Source organism: Harpia harpyja, chromosome 2 (genome assembly GCF_026419915.1).
Source record: "Harpia harpyja isolate bHarHar1 chromosome 2, bHarHar1 primary haplotype, whole genome shotgun sequence".
Lineage (NCBI taxonomy): Eukaryota > Metazoa > Chordata > Aves > Accipitriformes > Accipitridae > Harpia > Harpia harpyja.
The window spans coordinates 43462454-43487256 of NC_068941.1; the positions used below are offsets into that span (position 1 = coordinate 43462454).

The 24803-nt window shown below is 39.6% G+C and overlaps 1 protein-coding gene across 3 annotated transcripts in view; it reads left to right on the forward strand.

The window, feature by feature from the left end:
* Positions 1 to 24803, forward strand: part of RAPGEF2 (Rap guanine nucleotide exchange factor 2) — a 193439-nt gene that overhangs the window by 41755 nt on the left and 126881 nt on the right. For all 3 annotated transcript variants that reach the window (XM_052778303.1, XM_052778320.1, XM_052778313.1), the window contains exons 2-3: positions 18347 to 18417; positions 21991 to 22047. In XM_052778303.1, coding sequence (XP_052634263.1) covers positions 18347 to 18417; positions 21991 to 22047 — 128 coding nt within the window. The remainder of the gene's footprint in view (positions 1 to 18346; positions 18418 to 21990; positions 22048 to 24803) is intronic.

The following is a 24803-nucleotide window of genomic DNA, read 5'->3' on the forward strand; positions in this document are numbered from 1 at the left end:
CATTTTTACAAGATCTGAGAATATGTGTAAGCCATGTTTACTTAAAAACTAGCAAAGCTCCATTTTTCTTGAGGCCATCTTTTATTTGTAATGTATATAAAAGTGTATTTATAACTTGAAAGCGAGTAGGTGCTCTGATTTGCTAACATAGAACTTTTAGTAACTGAACTGAGGGAAACTCAGTATTAAATATTAACTTTAATTTAGAAAGCCAAAAGCCAAACTTTTGTTTCAGGTCACTTGTGTTGGTATGAAGTACTTGACTGGTTTTTTAATTTTTAAAAAGAAGTTATTCTGTGAGCATAAGAATGTGTGTAAATATTTGTGTTTTCCAGTGTTTAATGTTCCCAACTTGTGCCTTCTGTGTGCTTCCCAGCCCTTTAGTGTGTTGCTTCCAGTTTCTTTGCATTTTTTTTGATTTCTTCCCTTCATGTTGTAAATCTTCCATGCTGTCAAATAGGTTTAAAACTAGCTAGTGGACTCATAAGTGATGAAGACTGAGGTATATACAGGCTGTGTACAAAAGCCTTCTTTCTTCAATCAAAAGAATAAATGCATTGAAATAAAAGATGGGGTCCTTGTTTCACTTGTTTGATATGTATCTTTGAAAAACTAATCCTTTGTGTCAACATTAGCTGTTACTATCTCTTTTCTGTGAATTATCTTTTGACATTTTTAGATCAGGTTTGCAAGTTTAATCAGTTCCTGTAAAGCTGTTAGCATAGTACTGAGTTTTTTCTGCCAGGGTATAAAAATCAAGCTTAAACCCAAGTTTTCTTGCTGATAAACCTTTATAATTCCACTCAAATTACATCTGTAAAATTATTTTATTTTTTTAAAGACTTCCTAGGTTTAACTGAATGAAAAAGAGAATTATAAGTAACTTTTGAAAAGTCTCTGAAATCAGGCACACTGCAACTCAATCAGTTTATTACTGGGACTTGTGCTTTTTTTTCTTCAGGTACATCTCTGGATCAGTGTTGAATACAATATTTGTTCCCCTTCCCCTGTCCTTTGGGAATTCTAAATCACTCGCAGCAAAAATAAGACCGGTTAGCCTTACATAAAACTCCCATAGTTACCAAGTAAGACTGTACTGATGCCACAAGGTGCTCAGCTATTGCCAAAGCCTAAAAAGGAGAAATGCCTAAGGTTCTATTATACCAATATTGCTGCTCAAAAAATCCTTTATTCCACTGTTTAAAATATAAAAATGATGTAATTAATTCCCACAGGATGTAATATTTTTGAAGTAACTCCAGGAAGCTCTATTACATAGCACAGTACAAAGTTAACCTGTAGACTTTCTGAGCGTAGTGTTGTCCTGTCATCTCCCTGCACGCTCCCTGTTGTGACCATTCCCTCAAATGCCAAAGAAGCCCCCTGCCCAACCCCTGCCATCCCCATGATATAGTTAAGGATACGTTGTTGACCCTAAACTACCTGGAGCTATCAGCTGGTTCACTGAAGGGCAAGTAGTCTTTGCATATACTTCCATGGCCAACTGTGCTCTATACGCACACTGTGTGTGACTGTAACCTTAACCTAGTAAATAGCTAATCTCTAATAGCCACCTTCTTACTCTTCTTACTCAGCTTGTACCTTCTGTAAGTTCACAGTGCAAGTTAATAATTTCAGACAGTATGCGTTCTTGCATTCAGTCTTTAGTTTAGACTTTTTTTTGCGTGCTGTTGGAAAGAAAATCAAGGTATCCTTGGAAGGAAACTGCTCTGAAATTTCAGGTTATGTTGGTAGGAATCCATGGCTTCTTAATGTACTAAAATGAAAATGTAGTATTTCAGTGCTTTAAAAAAACAACAAACAAACAAACCACCAAAACCATAAGGCATTTGCTGTTCCTGACTTTCAAATTCATTCATAAGTCTTCCAAAAAAAAAAAAAAAAAAAGAGTGCAAGTCAATAGCAAAAAAGTGCAGAACTGACCTCTGGGTGAGACAACTGTACAGAGCCAGCTAAATCATGACTGTAACATTGGAGAATCTCCTCTGGCAAAACTTGCTGTGGAAACTTGAGGAGCAACTGTCTCTGTCTGTCAGCGTGGTCTTTCATCTATACAGTGCCCACCCGAGCAGAGCTGGCAGAAGAGAGCACGTAACACATGTGCTGTGTCAGTACATTGCTTGCGACCATAAAGCAATCTCTGGGAGGTTGCAAAAAGGCCTTCCCAATCCTCCAGGGCAGAATTTCAATATGTTGGGGGGAGCCAAGGACACTAGTGAGTGCAGGCTGCCCCACACTGCATGCTTTTTCAAGGCAAGTTTTGGGCCACTTTGGCCGAAGTGGAGTCAAGGTGTTATATGAACTGCAGATAGCTGAAGTCTGTTGTTTGTGACAGTGATCCACAACCAAATCTTGCCTTATTTCTAGTCCGTTCAGTTGTGGGAGAATAAATACCAAGGATAAGCAGTGCAGTTTTGGTGTCCTGCACTCAAAGTAAGGAAGGGAAGGAAGCTGTGGGATCCCCTATTTGAGAACAGCTATAAAGTATATACAGAACATTCAAGAGAACTATTGCACTGCTGGTTGTTTTCCTAGACACATCCAGGTGATGTGCTTGTTCTAGAACTCCTGGCTGCTTCCTGTACATTCACAAGTGCCAAAAGGTTTAGTTAAAAGTACAGCTGGAACCTACGTAGAAATTTTACCTGATTTTGCAGGATTTGGCTGGCCATAAAATATGTGGGGCCTCGGAGCTGCTGCTGCATTCATTCAGTCTTTTTCTGGTATCTGAGAGTGCCAAGAAAGGTGGCAATTTCTTTCGTCCCCTGGTAGTTTTTTAGGGCTGTTTGCCCTGTAGCAGCTGCTTTGAGGTCTCTAATTCATTTTCATGCTGGCCATCAACCATGGGTCTGCCTGTTGTGGCTAAGTGCTAGTATTAGTGAAAATACAGAAGGGAATGTAGTAGAAATATAGCGAACTACTTTATTTGAATTAAGGATGAGGAAAAAGAAAATGGTAGACACATTTGCCAGTCTACCTACAGCAATTGCCGGGTTCATGAAGGAGCAAAAAACCTCAGATCTGGAACTGGTGAAATGGGTTAAAAATGCTGGTGAGGGCAAGAAGGCAGAGCAACTAATGTGACAAGTTAGGAACTTTGTTTGGCAGAAGTGCATGGGTCCTGTACGTAGAAACAATGACTTTATAACCCGAAACCACTGTAGTTGTATCACCAATTGCAGATGAAAAGCTTACAGTCTGACTACTGTTTCTTGAACTAGACACTTTGCCTGAGGCGAGTAACCATTTGCAGATTAAATGGATAAAATCCAGCAGATGAGCCTCCCTTAGATATGTTGGACAGTAGAAATAATAATCATGATCTGTGTTAAATGTAACCGAGGATGTTGTTTTAAAAGGAGAAAGTCTCAACAACTGACAGGGAAGCCTGTAAGGGTTATCTGGATTACATGTGCTGTGATGATCTTTCAAAGAGAGGTCAGGTCCCGCTGCATGCTTTAGTTGAGACACAGCGCTGCGTGGGGGCAGCAAGCACGCTCTGAGGAAAGCTTGTGACGATGCAGGGATGGTGTGAGTAACTCCTGAGCTATGTTTCTAGACCAGGCGGGGGGGGTGTGAGCAGGATGCAGAGACACCTTGGGTTTCTACAGAGCTAGTTTCGATCCAGCTCTGTTGCTGCTGAGCCGATTCCCTGTGGATCTACCTTCTGCACCTCACTCTCCAGGGTTTCTGTGGCTTAATTCACCAGCAGAGAAGTGCTGTCTAAATGTATGCAGACTGCTGTGGGTTATTGCCAGGCTCCTGACTTAATGAGCCCTTCCCAGTGTGGCTGGAGAGCAGAGATCAGAAACAGTCATTAGCTCTACGGGTACCAGCAGAAGGCCAGCGGAGGCCAAAGCTAATAACAAGGCTGCCAGGATCTCGGTTCCTCATGCTGAACACCACAGGCGTGGTGTCCTCGTGCCTTGCCCTCCCGGTCCTCTGCAGCCTGGGAGCCGATTTACCTCAGTCACCATGCCCAGCCTTTGTGTGGGAGTCTTCTGCTTTTAGTCACACTGTCACTAATCATCCCTGTTCCTCTGTGCCCAAAGCTCAGGAGCATTGGTGAGTGCAGTGCAGCCACAAGTCCCACCGGGTGCTCCTGGAATAAACCTCCTGGCTACCACCTGGCTCCTGGAGGAGACGGCAGTGCTTCTGCACAGGTCTCCCATTTCTTGTCATCCAGCATCGTCCTAGGCCACTATCTTCAGGAAATGCTCACTGCTGTTTGAAATCATGTTTGTCACTCCTATATTCTTGTGCCAGACTCGGGAGGAGTGGGAAGGTGTTTGTCTCTCTCTCTCTCTCGTGTTTTAGGACATTCTAGGGCTGTACAAGCAGGTAATTAACGTTGGTCATATTTCTCAGTACACTTAGGAATGCTTAGATACTGACCTAGTGCTCAAACCTGTTTAGAGTTGGGTTTCTAATAGCATTGCAAGGGCTTATGTGGGGCACCAATGGGAGAGATCACACCTATTGTCCATCAGAGTGCTTTGGGGATGCTTCACTGCCATGCTTTAGCTGAGCTCTGTTTGGAGTTGCTTTTAATGTTAAAAGTGAGTCCTCAGACTCAGCCGTAAATTACTAACTCAGGAGATAAGCAGTAATCTCTAACAAGGAATGTGAATGTCCAATTTCAGAGTTCAAACACAGGATTTTAAGTTGCTGTGAAGGTATGCATTCAGTGTTTAAGAACAAATGTCGCTTGCTTATCAGTTGATAAGCAGTATCTTGTTAAGATTTGGTAAATTGATGGCTGTCATATGCTTGGTCTAAATTAGTTTGCAAAACAACTGGTAAGCTTCTCTGTATCAAGATTTAGCTTAAATGTTCATAAAGAATGGTGCTTAAGATCTAGGCAAAAATACTCTGTTATGAAACCAAGGGTATTTATTTTATTATACACAAGGAATTCAGAGTTATATCTCTAACCCTTTGCTTAGTTAACTTAGACTAAGCAAAGCACGTGACATATGGTACCACTCTGGAAAGGCTATAGAGACTGAAAAACCTGTTTCCCTTATGCATTGGATTAAGATTCTGAGAGACTGCCTGCTGCTGTCCCGCGGACATGGTTTTTGTGTCGGTGTGTTTGGATTCTCCATCCCACAGCACTTGCTGTTGGTCCTTTGGCAGCTGCACCACCCACCGACTTGTAAATGTCTGTCTTTGTTAGGGCCGGTGGGGGGGAGAAACTAGTATAACAAATGGAGGGACATTCTTGAACTTCAGTAAAGAAATAAAAAAAATTAGTTGTGATGTGACAGCCAGATATGTCACTAGCAGTTATTAGAAATTAAATTCTAGTTCAGTAGGCAGTTTGTAGACCAGCTGTAAGAAGTCACTGCTGTTGGGTTGCCTTGCGTTCTTAACTGCGAAGCCCCTGCTCACAAAGAAATAGCTGGCAGTACCTCTATCTCTTTACAGTTGTTGGTAAAGTTATTGAACAAATAATACAGACCCAGCCAAGTCAGGGAATGGAGTAAGCAGTAGATAAGCTTTATTCACAACTTCTAGCCTTTTCAGGATCTTGTGTGTGTGTGTGTCTGTGTGTGATAGAGCGAGTGAAAATCACGTCCCTGTGACCATCTCTGTAACCTGTGGTACAAATACAGTGTTTTAAGGAGTTGGAGATTTGACAATGTAGGTGTTAGGTCTTGGTGTTGAGCTGTCTGATGCATGGAAGTGGATTTGGATCTGATGGATCCCTTCAGCAGGTGTGATGAGATGAAAGGGATTTCAAAGTGCTGAGAAAGAGCCATCTAGAGCTGCTAATGGGGGATGTTAAAGAGCAGGGTGTTTCCAGATTCCCTCTGAGTAGGGTTTAATGGTACAGCCAAACCAGTTTGAATGGCTTGTTCCCTCCAGAAAGGATTTTTTTAGGGGCTGGCAGAGCGTTCCAGTGAAGTGTCACTGTGTGACTTCTCTCATACTCTTTAAGCTTTGGACCTGTTCCTGATGGTTTTCCCTTGTGCGTGCAGTGCCAGGTAAGACTGAATCAAGAGAGTCGAGTCCTTCCCTGTAAGGGCAGTCATCTGCTACATCAGCTGAAGCTGCTTTACATCACTTCATCTCAATAGGCAGAAGCAAAGTAGATGGGCTGAACCCTGCCTGCTTTGCCACCATGCCACGGTGGTCTTGTGTGCCCTTCGTGCCGGGGCAGCCTCCCATAGGCTGGCCATGGGTACGTGCGTGACTTCTGCTCGTTGGACTTGGGCCGTTAAAGGGCCAGAACATTAGCCCGAGTCAGAGAGGAGGCAGCTGTGGCAAGTGGGGTTGGCTCACTGGGGTATCAGATGTTCTCCCAGTGGCCAAGAAAAAGTCCAACCCATTCGGCAATGGAAGGCTGTTTGTTTTTTCCATCTTGTTTTATGGTACTCAGAGCTGCATTTAGGTTGCAGGGTGGTGACCTGAGAAGGGCCGTGCTTCACCACCACCATAACCCTACACATGCTTGACCTCTATGGGTGTTTACCCATTTGACATTAAAATTTCTTAGGTGGTTGGTGTTCTGCTTCTAGGAGTGCAAAAATATGCTCAAGTTGAATCAGAGCAGTGTCTCCAGTAAGCCCATCTGAGATATGGAAATTGATTCATCGCCAAGTGATATTTAAAAAAAAAAAAAAAAATCCAAAACCTCAGGTCCCTTTCAGAATCTTACCATTGCTCATAGGAAGGAAAAAACCCAAAACCTAAAAGATAGACATTTGGAGTTACTAAATGCAGCCTCTGTTTTAGGAAATACCTGAGCTAACAAATAAATTTGGGCTTGGAGATTATTCTGTGGAAGGTACTTCAGCATTTTTCTAAAGTTTGCCTCCTTTGCACAGAGGAGTAATCCCAGCTGGGGGAGGATGTGACCACCAGCAGCTTTTGAGGTAAATTTTTGAGTGAGGATTGATTTGACATGCAAATACATACTTCGGTATGATCATTTGCCTGATAGTCTGGGAATAATTTTCATGTGACCTACTGTTGATGCTTCAAGTAAGTTTAATATCTGTTGTAAGACACGCTCTGAAACATGCTGCTGTAAATTCAGCTGCTCCAAAAAAATAAACAAACATGATTCTTTGCTATCTTCTTTTAAAACACAAAATCAAATGACAAAGCTTTTGTTTAAAGTGTAAGCTGAACTAAGAGGAGTTGTATGTTTGAATGTTGGGAAAATTGTATCTGTCTAAATGAATCTTAATGCTTTGTTTAAGCACATGAATATAAAATATGTGTCGGGGTATAAACCTTTGAAATTAGTTGTGGTATAATCTTTGCTCCCCCTTCCTCATGCTTTCATTGTATCTGGGTTTTTTTGATTCATAAATATAAAGAAACCGAGCAACACGTTTTTTCTTAAAAAAAAACAAAACTGTCCAAAGCAAAAAGGAACAGTGCAGTTTTACTTCAGCAAATACACGCTGTTGCCTCAGTAGTTGGAAAGGCGAACTTTATTTTTGTTTTGTTTGTTTTGTGTTTTTTGCTTTGGTTGGTTGTAAGCCAGCAATATAAAATGGTTGTAGGCCAGCCACAGAAAATAACTCACTGTATTTTCTGTTGATTATAGTACTACCGAGATATTTCTGTTGCAAGTTCTGGCAGAGCACAGTTTCCAACGCGTGCTGGTTCTTTTTGTTTCTGGATGTGAGGTGTCATGGTAATAAGCCAGCGAGCTGCAGCACGGAGCTCCTCACTGCCTCAACCCTGAGTCAGTGGTGGCCGTTTGCAACAAGTAACCTCTGGAGGGGGTGGTCAAGGTCTCCTACGGCATTGGGGGCTTCTAGAAAACCTCACTTTACAAAGTGGAGGTGGCCCTGATGCTCTGGGTGATTCTGGAAATCAGTGTGTTGCTGGCTGGGTTGGGATGGAATTGTGCTTGGGAACTGAATTTTTTTTTTTTTTTTCCCCCCCCCCTCTCTCCCCTTCTCTCAACCGGAGTGTGAGGTTTGTGTTTCTGGGTTGGTTTGGGTTTTTCTTGCTTGGCAAGGGAGAAATGCAACAAGCAGAGGGTGGAGCGTGATGATGTTCAGCACTCGGGACAGAGCTGAACCCCCCCAACCCAGCGATTCATTGCTAAGCTTCTCAGTCTCAAAGGCACAAGAAGGCCAATTCCAAGGTCTTGTTTTAACAAGGTAAAATGCTGGTATTGCCGAGAAGGTAGATGAAATGTGAGCAGTTGGGATTGTTACAGCTTCAGATGCAGACAGATGACCACAAGTGCTTGTGCAGAGGTGGTTTACCGGGTTACTCCTTTGTCAGCCGAACAGCATTGCCACCTTAGCCTGTTACTAAATTTACAAAGCTTGTTTGTAATGGAAAGCTTAAAATGTTCACATGAGCAGTTATCGCAGATCAGTTGACAAAAGACAGCTCTTTAAGGTCATTGCAACTTATTTCCTCATGATTTGGAACACCTGCCCCATTTAACAAACCTGGTACGCTATGAAGACCAGCATACTACAAAGCCTACGTCGTCGGGATTTTTTTAATGATAACAACCTTTTTAATGATGCATTTGAAGAACGAATACTGTGTAGTTGTGGTTACCACTTGGCTATGATGTTGAAGTCCAGTGACCTAGGCTTTACAGAAGTTAAGGTTTTTCAGAAAATAGATTGCTCTTGCCCACTACAAGGAAAATTGTGTGAAGAGTTTATCTAGGCTAAGTCTGGAGTGATGTGCTTCCTTCATGGCAATTTGTTTGGCTTAGTTACGCCTAGATTGTCTGGACTGCAGTCCTTGTGCTTAAACTGGTATCATGAATATTAATCCTGGCTGCGTTGAAACCTGTAGGCTAATTAAGCACTCTAAAAAACCCCACTACCAGCAAAAGTATGTGAGAATTGTCATACCTTAATCTTGCTCTGACAGCTCTTGGGGAATCCCCTAAGCACAGCTAACCACTAACCCTATTTTTAGTAGGCAACCCTACCTGATAGACTGTGGTCTCCTTTTGCTGGCCACTCTAGTTGCTCTTCCTGATGTTGTTCTCTGGGCTGAGGTCCTTTAAAATGCTTCTATCATTACAACTAGGTGCTGACTAGGAGTTACTTTTTGGCTGTTTACTCCAGGACAGTGTTTTTTTAAAACAAATTTTGTTATTTAAAAGCTGCCAATCATTATAGTCCTTTGTATTTGGATAAACTTATATAAAACTCATCTCTGCTACAAGTAGTTGTTTAAAAATAAGTCGTGCTGTATTTAGTAGCCGATATATTTGTTAGCACAAAGTCAATTTTCATTTAGTAGGATATTCAGTCTTATTCCATATAGCTAATGGAAAACATGGGGCAAATAACAAACTGTCTCAAAACAATTTGAGACTTTCCTTAGCATTACCAAAAAAAAAAAAGAAAAAAAAAAAGAGGAAAAACCCCTAGGAACTGGCATTGCAACAAAAGATGTGAATGTTTGTGCAATGAATGTGAAAATGGATAGAACAGATTTAATACAAGCTTCCAACTGTTGGCTATAAATATTGAAAAGGCACAAAAAGGCAATTATATATATTCTTAATGGTGAAAAACTTAAGTGCCTTTCATAATTATGGTCTGTGCAGTCAGTAGGAGAGATCTTTTGTAGTGAAACCATTTTGTTTGCATTTGGACATGCGACCAACATTTGGATTTTTGACTACAGAACTTAGGCTTTTGTGTTAAGCATTTAATTGTCTGACTTCTGAGAGTCTGGAAAGCCAAAAAGAAATGCATGGTGCTACCCTGTAATTTCCTATGCTCATTAGTTTGTTCACTGACTTCTACGAGATGGCAGGCTTTAATTTTCCATCTACCCTTTCCACGTTTATCCCTATCTTATGGGATGATTATAATCATGAATGTCTTAATTTCTTTACTTTATTCTGCTGAAAGCTTTATGACCAGCAGGGTATGTTGAACCAAATGTACTAATCTTGAGCTGGTGTTAAAAGTCTGTTGGTGTGGGTGGGTCATTGAACCTTCCAACTCATTTTCATATGTTTGAGCAGGTTCCACTGGCAAGATTGAAAACCCCAACGTGTTTATATTATTATATGTAATCTGGGAGGCATTACATGGAAGTAGAGATTTTTTTTTTTTAATCCTACTTCCCATTAGAAAAAAAAAAATCTAAAATGCAAAAATAAACATGTAATTAAATTGTCTTTTGAGGGAAGCTCATTTAAAAAGAAAATAATTCACAAAACAAACAAAATGTATTTGAAAGACAGGAAGGCTGATTTAAGTATCCCATTGAAACATCTTGTTTCTCCACAACTATTTTACTGTGATCCTATGGTGTTTCTCCAGCCTCTGACTTTTAAAGGCAGTAATGCAGCTGAAGGCTTTGGATAAGCATATTTTTGTTCTCTACTGGGACAACTCCCAGTTAAGACAAACCAGGAAAAGGGGATTTCTCCTTTTTCCTTATAAGGTTTTGGAGTTGTTCCTGATTAGCTTCATGTGCAGGTACTTCAGTTCCAGATTAAAATTGCCTGTTCTTCCTGTTTCTAATCCAGTTTAAAAATTCCACCTGTAACCCAGAACAAATGTCCCCACCCTCCCCCCAGGGGAGCCAAAAATAACAACTTTTTGTGTGTCAACAAGTCTTAACAAGATCAATACAATTTCCATATTCCTTTCCCACTGCCTAGCTGAAGCAGAGGAAGTAAAGACTTGGCATAGCTTGATGGTCTGTAAACTGTCCTTCTGATGAAGGCCAATTCCCAAGCTTAGTCATGCCTGGTTGCTGTGGAGTCATGTTTCGTCATAAATTTCCTGAGGCAAATTCATACAGGTTTAAGATTGTAAAACTTTTTAGAACTTTGGTGGCCACTAACACGTTTGGCTGAAGTTCAGGTAACTAATTTGGCATTGGATGGCTCTAACAGACCTTTAAGTTCAAAAATTGCCTTTTAATCCCAGTCACCTGTTTGGACTATGGGTAAGAAGGTATTTGTCTTTAGCAACTCCTCAGTTTCAAATTATCTCATCATTGTCTTGGAGAGCTGTGGTTTTGAGGTAAGCCAACCTATTGCCTGTAACAGGCAGTTTACGAAAAGGTAGACTCTGCTGGTGGGTGAGAAATGGGGGACGGCAAAGCTGCTCTGCTACAGTCAGTTGTCTTCCTACCCCGCGTACCTGCCTTTCCTCCCTACCCATCTCCAACACTACTCATTCTTGCTTCCCACCCCTCTAATTTTTACATTTGTCCTGTGCCAAACAAAAGAAAAGGAAGAAAATATAATGGCAATGTGGCGTAATGCTGCTTATCAGAGCAACTCTGCTCAGCTGAGTCCCCTTCAATGTGTGTCACAACTGTTGAGTTTCCAGGCTTGCAGCTTATCTGGGAGCTGATGGTGTGCTGCTCCTTGGGAAGGGGAGGGCTGTGTTGGGCTGGATGGTGGCTGGATTGGTCTGTCTCGCTCTTGGCAGGAAAACAGGAGCCCCACAGGAGTAGAGAAGGGCAAATGGGATCTGAAACTGTGCTAAATGTGGGTGAGGAACAGGATAGGAACTTCTTCAACCCTGCTGTGAGATCGTTGAAGAGAGTAGCATCACCTGATTCCGTAGGCTTAGTGTTTGAAAAATCAGACTTGAGTATTAAAAATGTCAAGTTTGGCTAAAGGAAATGCTAATTGATTCATGTGTAAAACTGATAGACCAAGCTTTGCATCCTAGACTATACTTAGAAACTGAATGTATTAAGAATCAGCAGTTTCATTCTATGTTCAGGAATTAACTTTTATTAGTCTCTGATAGCTTATGTTTTTCTTATATACTTCAAAATAGACTGATATAAAGGAAATAGTTCTTTGAGGTAAATTTATAAAAGTAAATTACATGATCTATATTCATCCTTAAAGTATGGCCCATGGGATTTCATTCACAAAAGTGCCAATTTGGGTGACTTGACATATGTAATTGCACTTACTTAAATATTTTAATTTATATCTGTGTAGCTGCAAATTCAGCATTGAGTCAATAAATTGTTTTCTGTAACTTTGGCTTTAGTTTTTTTTAAGCCATGGACCTCTGTGTAGCATGCTGTACACTAGTAAGAATGGCTTGCAGAAAAATGCTGTGGCAGTGAAGTTAACAGTGAAGTTAAGAAGAATAATTTATCTTAAATTGTAGTGTAATAGTTTGTATTCTGGCAGGCTTCCCATGTGGCGGCCCCCCACCCCCGAATATGAAGGTCCTGATGTAAGAAAAAGAATGTAAAAAATTGTAGTACATGACAAATACTTCATTTTAATCTCTTCAACAAATTAGTCTTGGTATGGCTTACTGATAAGTAGGTGCATACCTGGGCGTGCCTTTGCACAGCAATTATGAGTGTTTAGAAGCTGGAGGTGAAGATGAATTCTTCATCTTCATGTGTGCATGGCAGGGATTTTGGTATCAGTAACACTGGATTTCTTTGTCATGGTGTAAGTCGTGTTTTGTGGGTTTGCTGGCAGCTTAATATTGCAAGATGTGAACTCACCCTTAGGGTATGGTCTTGCCTTTGGAGGCAGGTTTGGCTGGGATAACTGATGCAGCTTCCCCCCTTCCCCGCCTGCCCTGCCTTTCCTTCGGAGGTTGCTGTCTCCGAAGGCAGTAACTTGCATCGTCTCCTGAGCATCGTCTCACCTGTTGGTGAGAGCCTGGCATGTTAGTGTGAACCAGATGTGAACAAACCTACTTGGGAGCAGACACGTCTCTTCTGTGGACATAGAAATTTCTGTTTAAGCCAGATGGGATTGGTGTTGCTGTAGTCCAGTCTGTTTCTTTTGGCGATGCTGGCACTGCTTTGGCCTCGGTGAGCCAGGCAGGCAGGTGCTAAATCAATGCTAGAGGAAAAAAAGAAAATATAAATGCTATAAATATAGCTACCTGAGTAGCTGAGTCTCAAATGATTTCAGGTGCTGGATGTGAGAAGAAAAGGGAAAAAGACAGGATCCTGCAGCTACAAGGAAAGAGAGGCAGGACTTCAGCAACCTGGGTTTGGACTGGGGCTTCGTTGCTCACCAGGAAGAAAAACTTGGCACTGCTGCTTTAGCTACTATATCACGATTTGGGGAAAAAAAGAATTAAAATACTTGAAGAGAAAAGGGAGGTCCCACTTCGAGCTAAAATAACTGTTTAGTCAGCCATATAGAAATGACAAATGCCTCCCTTCCTGCCAGTGGTGTCATGGTCTGTTTAAACCCATTGAAGACTTCAAGGTCCCACCTTTGCCCTGCCGCGTGCGCTGTTGCCTCCGTGACCCGGTCACTGGACCTCGCGGGTCTCATGCTGCCAACAGGGAGGCTGGAAGTACAGTCCCTGGGAGCGGGTGCTGGTCCTGGGGCTGGGGAGGTGGCGGGAGCCCAGAGGGGAGGGACTGGGTGGCACCTCCCGGTTTCAAAACAGCGAAACCTGGGCTTGGGCTGGGGTCTGGAGCTGCCGGGTGTGATGGGGAGCGGGTGTGCCCACCCACTGCCCCGTCCCATCGGAGCCTGGTGCTACTGGCGGTTGGCTGGGTGTGAGCTGAAGATGGGTTATTTTAACAAAGATCAGCCTTTCAAAACCTGTTGTAGGCTCAGCCGGCAGATCTTTTTGAGCCCAAGGTGAATATTAAGTGCTTTGAAAAGGTCCTTTTTTTTTTTTTTTCCCCATCCTCTGAGACAGTGAATTAAGGAATTAGCTTGTATTTTATTTTTACCCTTTGATTTAAAATATACCAAACTATTATAAGATGAAAGCTTCTTTCCGCTTGTTTGCCACTTCACAGAAATGAGTGAATTTCTCACTAAGAGAGCAATGAATTTCAGAGCTCAGCATTTTGCTTTTTAACTGTAGCAAGGATGAATAGTTGAGTTGGGCCTGTAGTTTCACACCTTAATGCAAACCAGGACTGAAACCACTGTAAGTCTCCAATTTTTAGAGCGGTTTAACTTTTTCAGTCCAAAGTAGCAAATTCTCATGTCTCTATCACTTTACTAAAGCAAAAATTTGTTCATTAAGCTAGTGTGAATTTGGGGCCAGTATTCTGGTTTGGGTTTGCCTGGTTTGTGTAACTGGCATTGCCAAATATGTTTGAAGCGCAAATTAAATGGAGAGAAATAACTGGGCATAAACATATGCAGATTTTTATTAGAATGGAGAGCAGAGGTAAGGTTGCAGGCCGATGTGTTTCTACACATCTAATTGAAGTTGAGCTATGTTAAAACTTGAGTGTCTCTGTTTTGTTTCAAAGTACACAGTCAGAACTTTAAACTGAGCCAGCTGACACCGCGGAAACAAATAAATTAAGAAATAACACTGAATTAAACAAATTTTGGGCTGCTCCACACACAGCAACCCAAGCATACGACTTTGGCTGCAGTACAAATTTAAGCGTAGATTAGATTTCAGTTGTTTAGCCTTCATTTAAATAAAAACATGCTTTAAAAACTGTGCTAATTTGTGCTTTGCGTTTAATTTTTGGTTTTGGAGTTTCCACTGAGAGATTTTTTTTCAAGCTGTTGCCATAATCTTTGTGTAGAACTTGATTCTTGTAGCAAGATCAGCTGAGCCTTTGCATTGCTTTTGCTATTTTTTTTTTTTTCCAATTCTGCTGCCTGGATGAAACTAGAAAGCAGCAAGGTGGTGGTTCTTCTGTGCTTTTGTATAAATAGTCCTTCCTGTAGCAGAATATTTAACCAGTTTTAGTGGTGATGATTAGCTTTGCTCCTCTTGACTTTAAAATAAACTGTTATAAAGTTATATTTAAAAAAAAAAAAGAAGGGAAAAACAGTGTGAAGAATTACTTTCTCTGAAGTTTTGATGGCTCACTCTGCCACCTTGTGGTAATTTGAGTACATGTGCTGTAAAAACAACCACCAAAAAAGCATCAGACTGCTGCTGTCACCTGCATGCCTTTATATATATATATCCTGTGGATTAGTTAGAGGCAGCTTTCAGGGACACTGTTAGCTAGCAGAAATGTTTGTGTAAGTCACAGTGGGGTTGAATTTGGCTGCTGCTTTAAGGTTTTGCTCAACTAGCTGGCATAAATCACATAGGCAGGCTATGTCCTTCTTGAAAGACAAAGTTCCTGAGAGTTTTAAAATTTTAGCTTTTTTGGCAAGTGTCTAGAATATAAAAATTAAAAAATTTTGTAGCTTGCATGCTGAATTTTATGTGTTTGTGTTATTTTTGTGAAATGGCTTTTTTTATACCATCGTTTCAAGCATTTGGAATCTGTTTAGGATTTTACAACACTTGGCACAAATATTTCTGAAGGACTCTTGCATTCTATTAATTCACTTTTAATTAAGAAGTTGAAACAGCTATTTATGTTCTATAATATGTTTGCTAAGTAAGCAAAGCCTAGTTTTTCCTGAGATAAATGGAAAACTGAGGTGACCTAATGACAATAACTTGATATTCTGATTTTATTTTATTTTTTTCAAATTGCTTTCCTACTCTTTAATGCTGCAGACTGATGGGAAGTGTGCAGTGCCTACTGACAATATATGAAAATACATTCAGCTCTCATTTTCGACTCTACTGTAGTTTTCTGTACCTTGCACTATTATGGAGAATTTAATTGAAAGGAATGATGCTGGTTGTTTGTCACTTAAATTTCAATGCCAAACTTTTGGTGCTAGAGGGAGCTGTTTCCTGCTAGACACCCTCTGGAAAGGTACAGCTTAAAGAATGGGCTGCAGCACACTTTTTGGAAACAGTTGTCTGATTTGATGCCAGTGCACATAGCTGCAATGTTATAATGACTACTTCCTTTGATAGGACCCCACTGTCTGCGGCACTGGTCTGTTTTCTTGCTGCTTTTTTTTTGCAAATCAAAAAACCCCCACCTTAGTTCTCTCTGTGGTGAGATGTCTTCAACTTTATCTTCCCTGTGTTGCTGCAGCCAGCAACCACAATGGAAGCACAAGTAAAGATTTATTTAGTTGGTTTTTTTCTTACCCCTCCCCCCTTTTTTAGATCTCTTTTTTGCCTTTTTTAGGCAAGGACTTCCACCATCTGCCATTCCTGGTGTAGGGATCTATGGGATGTTGTATTTGCAAATATTTGACAAGTAAACTTACATTTTGAGAAAGGAATTTTTTTTTTTTAAGTGTTCACTAAACTTATCTTGTCTGTTGCTTATGAAACTGGTCAGAATGACTCCCTTCAGTGATTTTAATGCATTCCCCCTGCTTCAAGTCACTTCAGCTGCATTTCTTTAGGAACACAACCTGTGTTCTTTACTGCTTTGTACATCCGCAGGGTTGGTCACTAGGTTTGTGTCACCCAGCAGTTTTGGAAACCAAACATCCATGGATCCGTTTTACCAGGCACTTCCACTTTTAGGTCTAAGCCAGCATCCTTAATGGTTCTGTATTCATCTGTGAATCCGTTACTGCAGATAAAATCTGTGCAAGCTGGTGGCAGAAGGTTACTCTCTTTCTCTTCTGTCTCTGCTTTGTTGTTAGACAGGCTTGTTGGAAATGAATTACAGTAGCACCTTCTGGCCAGGCTCTTTTCCATGTAATCCACTGCTGTGGGCATCTGATCCTCAATGGTCCACTCCCAGCTTCTCGCAGCAGCTGGTGGCTTGTGCCGCAGAGTCTGCCGTGTCTGGGTGAGCGGCAGCGATGCCGCAGGGACTGTCGGGCTTGCGTCTTACCCCGCCGCCAGCACAGGGCTCCTGGGAGCCTCTGCTCATCCCCAGCCTGTCTGGCAAGTGAGCAGGTCACTGACTGCGGCAGGCATGTCCTTCCACATGCTTTTATTAATATTTAAAAAAAAAAAAAAAAAAAAGAAAAAAGAAAAGAAGAAAGTAAAAAGGCAAGCAACCTACTGTATTTTCTTTTCAAAGCCTCCTATGTGCAAGGTCCCTCCATCCCAAACCATGCATAATTACTTTTATCCTTGATGTGTCCTCTGTTCCTCACAGGAGGACCAAAGCCTCTAGAGGGCAAGGGAACAGAAGGACCAGAATAGAAGTGAAATTGCAGCATTTTGGTTTTTGCCCTTCTTCCACTTTTTCAAACAGAATATTTGCTTTTTTCAGTGTGAGAAAAAGATGTTCTCTTCGATACTGAATGAAAGACACCTATTTAGTCTTAACCACTGAGTGTAAGTTCTGGTATCTTTTCTGATCTGTACCATGTTTAAACAAGTACAGTAACATTTCTACACTTAATGTATTTAACTAGATTTTATTTTTATTTTGCTCACTTAAATTCAAGTTCTCTGTGCGACTTCAGTCCTAACGTCCTTGTCCAAATACCACAGCTAGCATTCTTTCATTGTAGCTGAAAACTGAAGTGTTTCTGTACTTCACGGTCAATTTTAAATACACAAATATTTCTAAGTGACCAAATCTTTCATAAATGTATAGCTTTGATATATTCCATTACTTGAAAACATCTTCTTACAGTAAGTTTATAACAGTGGTATTGGTATCGCAAACCATCCGCTAGTGGTTGCGAGCCACTGCTCTGATTTTCAATGAATTATGGATAATGCATTGTCTCTTAACTAGCACGTTAAAAAAAAAAAGGATGATGAAACAGCATCAAATCTACAAGCCAAATTTAAATCACCCTAGAAGTTGTGGCCTGCACTGAAGTTCTCTCTTAAGTGCTGTAATGATTTTAAGTATAACATTAGCAAAACTGCTAGACTGACATTAGTTTTTCCGTAGTTGCATCTTAAGAAGTTTTAGTCTTGGATGTTGTTTTCATATCTTTATTAATGTTGTTTTGTGACCTGGATATTGGAGGTCCACAATGGTTGAGTGTAACACTTTGCCATATAACTAGGATTGTATTTATGATTTTTTTTTATGATCTCGTGCCAATAATTTTCTCTTCGTGCCAACTTTTTTTCTCATTTAAGCTTGTGGTTTACCTTCCACTTGAAGTGGATACGATTTTGTAACTATTTATGTACAAAAGGGTATTTTGTTAGACTGTTTTGTACTTTTTCTTTTCCCCTGAACGTGAAAAGACCAATTTCCATGAGCTTGCTTTACGAAATAAATGAAGGGGTTTGAGTACGTTGGCATTGGGAAGCAGGACAGTGGTAGTTGCAAAGTAGCTCACTGGGGTTCTGGACCAGGCTTGTTTCCTGGACGCGAGCAATAACTGCAAAAGCAGAAAGGTTTCTGTGTTTGTATTTTCCGATGTGGACACACCATCATTATTCCCCATGTCAGGTTCAAAGGTATAATCCAAGGTATTCCTGCAACTTGCCTTTAACCTCTTGTAAATGTATTATTTCAAATATTCCTGTTGCCCCTACTAGGAGAGCTCTGGATGCTTTGCAAAAACAGTATTTTAACAGCTTGTACCAAAACAAGAATCCTAATAATGTTTTCCTTGTGTTTGTAGGATTTGGAGATTGTGTATTCCTATTTACATGGAATGGAAGCCTTGTGTAATCTGAGAGAGCATCAGCTAAGGTATGATACTTTATCATTAAAAACACATATATGTTAATGCACTAACGAAGCAAAGGAACAGTAGGTTTGGTAACTATACACTTCTCTTGTGTACCCTACCTCAAACTGAAAAGCTGGCTATCACTGCATCCATTTCTTCCATTCTTTATTGTCCTAACACTTTCACCTTGTATGTGTGCATATGTGTATCCCTATTTGTTCCTTCTGATTGCTATTATAGATGCATTTGTTTTCTTTTCAAACTTTCAGACTAGAAGTAAATGTTTTACATAAAGTACAAGTTCCAGTCCTGAATGAAAGTCCATATATAGTCAAAATAATTCATATAATATAATAATCATGAGAGCAGAGCCTGTTATTCAGCTTCTGTTTCAGTTTGTGCTTGCTTTTGTGTGGAAGTTTTAGACAAATTATGTACTACACATGCAAATGATACTTAGTAAAAAATTATTAATAAATGTCACCACACATTTTTTTTATTAAAATGCTTCATGAAGCAAATAAATTCAAGTAAAAACTTCCAGAGCCTTGTGTTTGTTTGATTTTTAAGTAATTGTTTCAGTTGTCCTCACATAAACATCTTGCAGCACAGGCTTCTAAGGGTATTTGGATATTGGTGTGAGGCTGGCAGATATGGAAGGAGGCCCGCACATCTCCTGTATGCTCTATGGAGAGAGAGGGTGAATTACTGTTAGTTTGCATCCTGGGGTTTGTCAACATTTGCTACATATAAAGTTGCTGAGGCAGCTTTGACTTAATTAATGTTGGTTTAGGTTCTAATTTCTGGCCTCTTGCTTCATCATTCTGTCAGAGTCCACATTCCCAAGCCAATATTCTGTAATTTGGAGAAAACAAAAGGCGGGGTTTTCTTTCTCCTGAAGTGCTCAAGACGCATTTTGCAATGTGAATGTTGACTTCAAAGGAGTCTCTGTAATTACTTCTGCTTTGGAAGGAGGCCATGATCACGTTCAGTTAAAGCATTTTGTGTTATGCTATTGTATGCAAGACACTTAGTACATCAAGTTTTGCATAGCTGGAGTTGAACTGATGTTAACTTGTTTACAAAGATCAAAGTGTGCCCATATGGTTGCATGGTATGTTGATGTGTGCTTCTTGGCTTCCTGTGCAGAATGAGGTTCTTGCTGAGGAATGTGTGGAACTCGCTCTCCCAGCACAGTGAATTCCTAGAAGAGAGCTTCTGTTTGCAGTACCATACATGGAAAAGGCTGGGCTCCCGGCAGATGTGGGACAGAAAGCTTTTATAGTATCCTTCAGGATAGAACATTTCTTGTGGCAGTGGGATGCCACAAAAACCTCTGAGATGCATTAAAAACTAGTGTATTAAATATAACCTCTAGTAGTGAATAACTTACATTATGGCTTGCTCGTGATCTCATCTTGAATTTATTACATTTGTTTGGGAAGCAGACAAAGATCACATTCGAGCAAAAATTAGATACCAGTATTTTGACCAGAAGTAATTCAAGTTTTCAAATATTTGAGTTTATAGTTTGTACCACTTGGTCACTGTAATTTCTAACTGTTCCAGTTTAACGCAGGAACTGAAACACTTGGCTACCTTCTGTAAGAGGCATTTTCTCCCCTGTTACTGTCCTAATAATGGGACCAAAATGCTGTAAAACTCGGACAGTGCCAGTGGTGAACTTGCGTGACTCTATCAGGAATGTACTTCCTTCACTCCTAATTCAGAGGGGAACAAAAGTTGCTTGTTAAAGTGATTCTGTTTCCTATAACTCCTACTCTTAGATGGCCCATTGCCCAGCATCGTTTCAGACCAGTAGGACACAGATTATCCTTGAGCAGTATTTTAATTTTTAAATCTGTCTGCTAGAAATTACTTTTCTTCTGGTATCTTCTCAACAGTAACTTCGTGTCTGCTTTCCCCTTCCCTCTCAAAACAGAGGATCAGAGAAAGAAGATAAGGACCTGGGAAGTAGAAGTAGACAGTGGCTTTTTGGTGTCTGTAAAGGATTTTGGCAAGACCCGATTTTATGGTGGGGACTAGTGTCTGAAAAAGAGAAGGTTCAGTGGTTCAAAAAGTTTTTTGCTGTGCCAGGAAGGAAGAAGGTTTTTCATTAGCTGAAATTGATATACAATACATAATAGTTAATTATATACAATACAGACATTGCCTATAAGAAAAGTTCTCAAAGATGGTCCAAAGAGTAGATCTAAAATACTGAAGTGGGGAAAGGCCATGGTAGTAAAACTTGGTCTTTTTTTTTCTGTGTGTTTTTTGAGCAAACAGAATTAAGATCTTAATTTTCTGTTAACAAAATTCATGAATGATCAGGATACCACTATAAGCCTGCCACTTCTGGACAGAAAAAGCATTATTTCTTAGTAGGCTGAATTAATAAGTAAAATCCTGAAAGAGATGAGTGCCAAGGTAACTTTTGTAGCAGCCTGTTAGGCTATTGAAACGAATGATCTAGGAAATGATGGGAAATGGCAATAAGAAGCCTTTTAAATGTCACATCAAACCCAGAGCCACTCTTCCAGTCCTCAGATCAACTTTTTTGAGACTTTTTGCCTGAGCAGGAATTCTTGAGCACTTTTGTCAGCTTAGGATATCATTGCAGGCAGCTGGTCATTAGTGCACTGAGGTTCTGATGATTGATCCTGCGAAGAATGAGAATTTCTTTTCCAAATTTAAATATAGTTCCTCATTTGAATGTTCACATGAGCCTCTTAGGCAAATCTCTGTCTGACTGTCTGTCAAATAGCCTTGGTGTTTGCAGTCTGCTTCAGAGCCATAGAAAGTCCACAGGAGGCAGCGGGATTTGTTTCCTTCCCACCCCCCAGTAATTTACAGGGTCCATTTCCTTAAGACAGTAGACAGAAATGGCATGTTGATTTTTTACACCAAGTTAACATTGCATTTCTTAATACGTGATAAGTTCTATTATAGTTGCTCTCTATTATGCCACATTTGTCAGGCAGACAGTGAATGCGAAAGTGCTTTAATCCTCCCCTCTAGACAGAGGATTTTCCTGCAGGAAGTTCTCTCTACTTTGAGCCTTCTGGGATTTCAGCATTAAAATCTCACGGTAATTTTTAAGTTGCTGAATTTTAGCAAAATAAGAAGCATTGATTTACCATGCAACATAATTTCTTGTTTTATCTATTGGGCCTGACTTGAAAAAGGGAACAGTTTTTATATCATGGTATCTCTGATTAGTGTTAACGTATCATAAATTTCTATCCATTTCCAAAATTCTGAATTGTTTCCTTATAAAGCAACTTACTTTTATCAGATCACTTTATAAAATGAGATCAGTATCACTTTACCCATTTTATAGAATTTTTTTTATGGGAGCAATTACATCTAGTATCCTAAATCAAATCTGATCTTGGATGAACTAATAAGTTTAATGCTTAGATTTAACAATTTGTTCTCTTAAATTAAAAACCAGCTTAACTTTAAATTGATGGTTAGTTTCTGCAAGTGCTGGAGGCAAATGTGGAAATGCTGACTAACTTTAGAAAGTGAAGTCTTTGTGACACTGATAGGAATCATAATTAAAAATTACTTCTTTCCTTCTCTTTCAGACTGATGTGTGAAACTGTTAGATATGAAAGGCATGAAGCAAATGAAGTTCTGTACTAGTAAGTATTTCTGCTTCCTTTCGTATGATGTTCAAAGAATTAATTCATTTTAAAGTCTGTTAAGGACAGTGTTCGATGCCAATTCCCTCACCCAGCACACAGCCTGTAAACATAAATGAGCCACTTCGTTTTCATTGTCAAACAGTGGAGAAATTTGCTGGTGCCAGGGAGGGAGCTAACAGTGACTCTTGCTTGGTGATGTGTGTTGTATTCGTTTTTGTAACCAGTGAAATGTTATAGCATTAGGGGATGTGGGATGTCTTTTCGTTAGAGTAAGTTGTCATTTAGTCTCACTTCAATTTTGTCAAAGTAGTAGCGACCAGCTTTTTGTGCCAGAGGTGCCAAATCGACATATCTAACACAGCTTATAAGTAGCAGGGATGTGATCTAATGTCAGCTCAGATTTACAGTAGAGATCTGAGGATTGCAATTGCTTCGTTTATGCAAGCAACTTACTGAAACAAAAGGTTTATTAGATTTTCACTTAATGCCTCTAAACCAGACTCTAAATGCAGATTTTTCTGGGTTGTCTGGTATTATTTGAACATTTAAGCATATGAAGCATGCACTTGTATGCCGCCTTTTATGCATGTGTAATTTTTCCTATGTTGACCATCAGGAAGAAGATGTGATTGAACAAACTTTAATGCTAAGCCTTGACCATTCAGCAAAGTTAATTTAATGTCTAATGAAACCTAGTAATCAGTTATGTATGGGAAATGCACAAGGTCAAATTTTAAGTAGACCAATATAATCTTTATTCATTTTACAGACTAATTTGCTAGTGACCATTGTGCTGGTGATTTGTCCTTTACTAGGCAGTTGGTTGTGTCCATTACGTGTACTAGAGTTTTTGTTTAGACCCAATATCTTGGCTCCTTCTAACTGTTGGTTTAAATTTGAATTATATGCTGAATGAATCTAGTCTGCTAGTTATGCATATATTCAAGGCAGGTAACTCAAGGCAGGCAAAAGCTACCGGGAGATACGTGCCCGAGAAAATACAATGCACAGACAGAAAATTGTGAGATCTGGGTTAACTTGAAGTGCTTTTTGCAATTCTTTTGCACTGATTTCCTTTGTCACTCCTTTCATGTGACTTAATCTTCACTTTGGTTGTTTGCCTGTCATTCCTATTTACTCGCTTCTTGATGTTTTTTTTTCCCATGATTTATTCAGTAGATATAATGGGCAGTTTGTCAGTTTCTAGATATAGAAGCTAATGCAAAATGTGCTTGCTCTAACATTTCACATCTCTGATTTAATGTTTAATGGGCTAAACCTGAAAGTCAATGCTGAATATTTTTATTAAAAAAAATCTAAAAATTCAATATTTTGAAGCTAGAAACATATGTTCTGTTACTCTGAGTTGTAGCTTTAAATTTTATTTTAATGAACAATTTGAGATCTACTTGGTAAGAAAATTCCCTGGAACCTGCAATTTAATTTCAGTATTCTATTTTTAGGATAATGAACCTGGAGGAATCCTTTTTTTGTTTCACAAATTCAGCATACATATTGAAGACTTTATAAAAACCAGAATTCCAATTTTACAATGTACATGTTTGGAAAAATTCTTTGAGTACTACAGGAGATAAGCAATGTGATAGCCAGGTTAGAATCAATCCACTCAGTTATGAGCTATAGGAAATGAGCTTGGAGCCTACAACCTTGTTACTTTTTATTGAACATGCCAGAATTTATCACTTGAAGCTATTACTTTAGTCATGAAGACTAAGGTTTTTAAAAAAGCATTAAATTTGAACGCTAAATTACAACTTTTTTTTTTCCCCAGCGATGGTATGTCTTGCATTGAAACCTGAAATTGGGTGCTAATCTTCTGTGTTCATTAGAAAAATCTATTAAAATAGCTGCAACTGTTGGAGCTGTTGATTGACCTGTGTGTGTGACCTCCCTGAGGCACAACTTAATGTCTCAGTGTGGATAAGGTAAATCTTTATCCCTAAATGCTAACGTGAAAACTAATACAGTTGCTCTGCTTATTTGATCAAAACTTTTTTTTATTGTGAAAATTTTGTTCTTATCATCGTCAGCTGTACTTATAAAAAGGTAAATTTCTATTGCATGTATGCAATGCTGAAAATAATTATCCGCATTCAGTACACAGTAATTATTTTATCCTCCATTTAAAAAAAAAAGTTGTAAATTTTCATAGTACCTCTATAGATTTTTTTTTTTTTAAATGGCCAAAGGGATAAAATCGAGCACGTTGTTTAAAATTGGCTCATCTCATCTGCATTTACTTTACTATCAGCGGGTGTACATGGTAGTGACAAATTCTCAAGCCCTACGGCCATCTCGCTGTTTAAATGGAAACTGGGTTATTAAAAGCGGCAGTTCAGCTCGAGTTATTCTTCATTTGCCAGTCATCCTACTACTTCATTTGATGGGAAGTTAATGATAAAACGGCTTAAATCCTGCAAGGCAAAATTTCAGAATTGAGGTTTACTTGACACATATACCTGATTTTTTTTTTTTTTTTTTTTTTTTTACCTGCTACCTTTATTCAAATCTACTTAAAGATCCCTTTAAAAAAAATATTTAGTTTGGTCACTTGATAAATATTTTCTCAGTAGTTCAAAGAAAAAACAAAGTTCTTTTTTCGTATCTGCATAGTAGTCATTCTTGATGTTTCTAACAGTAAGCTTCTAATTAGCATTTTCTTTGGAAACCAAAGTTTTAACAGATTTGTACAGGGTGTGTATACATCTTGACAGTTGAAAAAATTTTTCAGA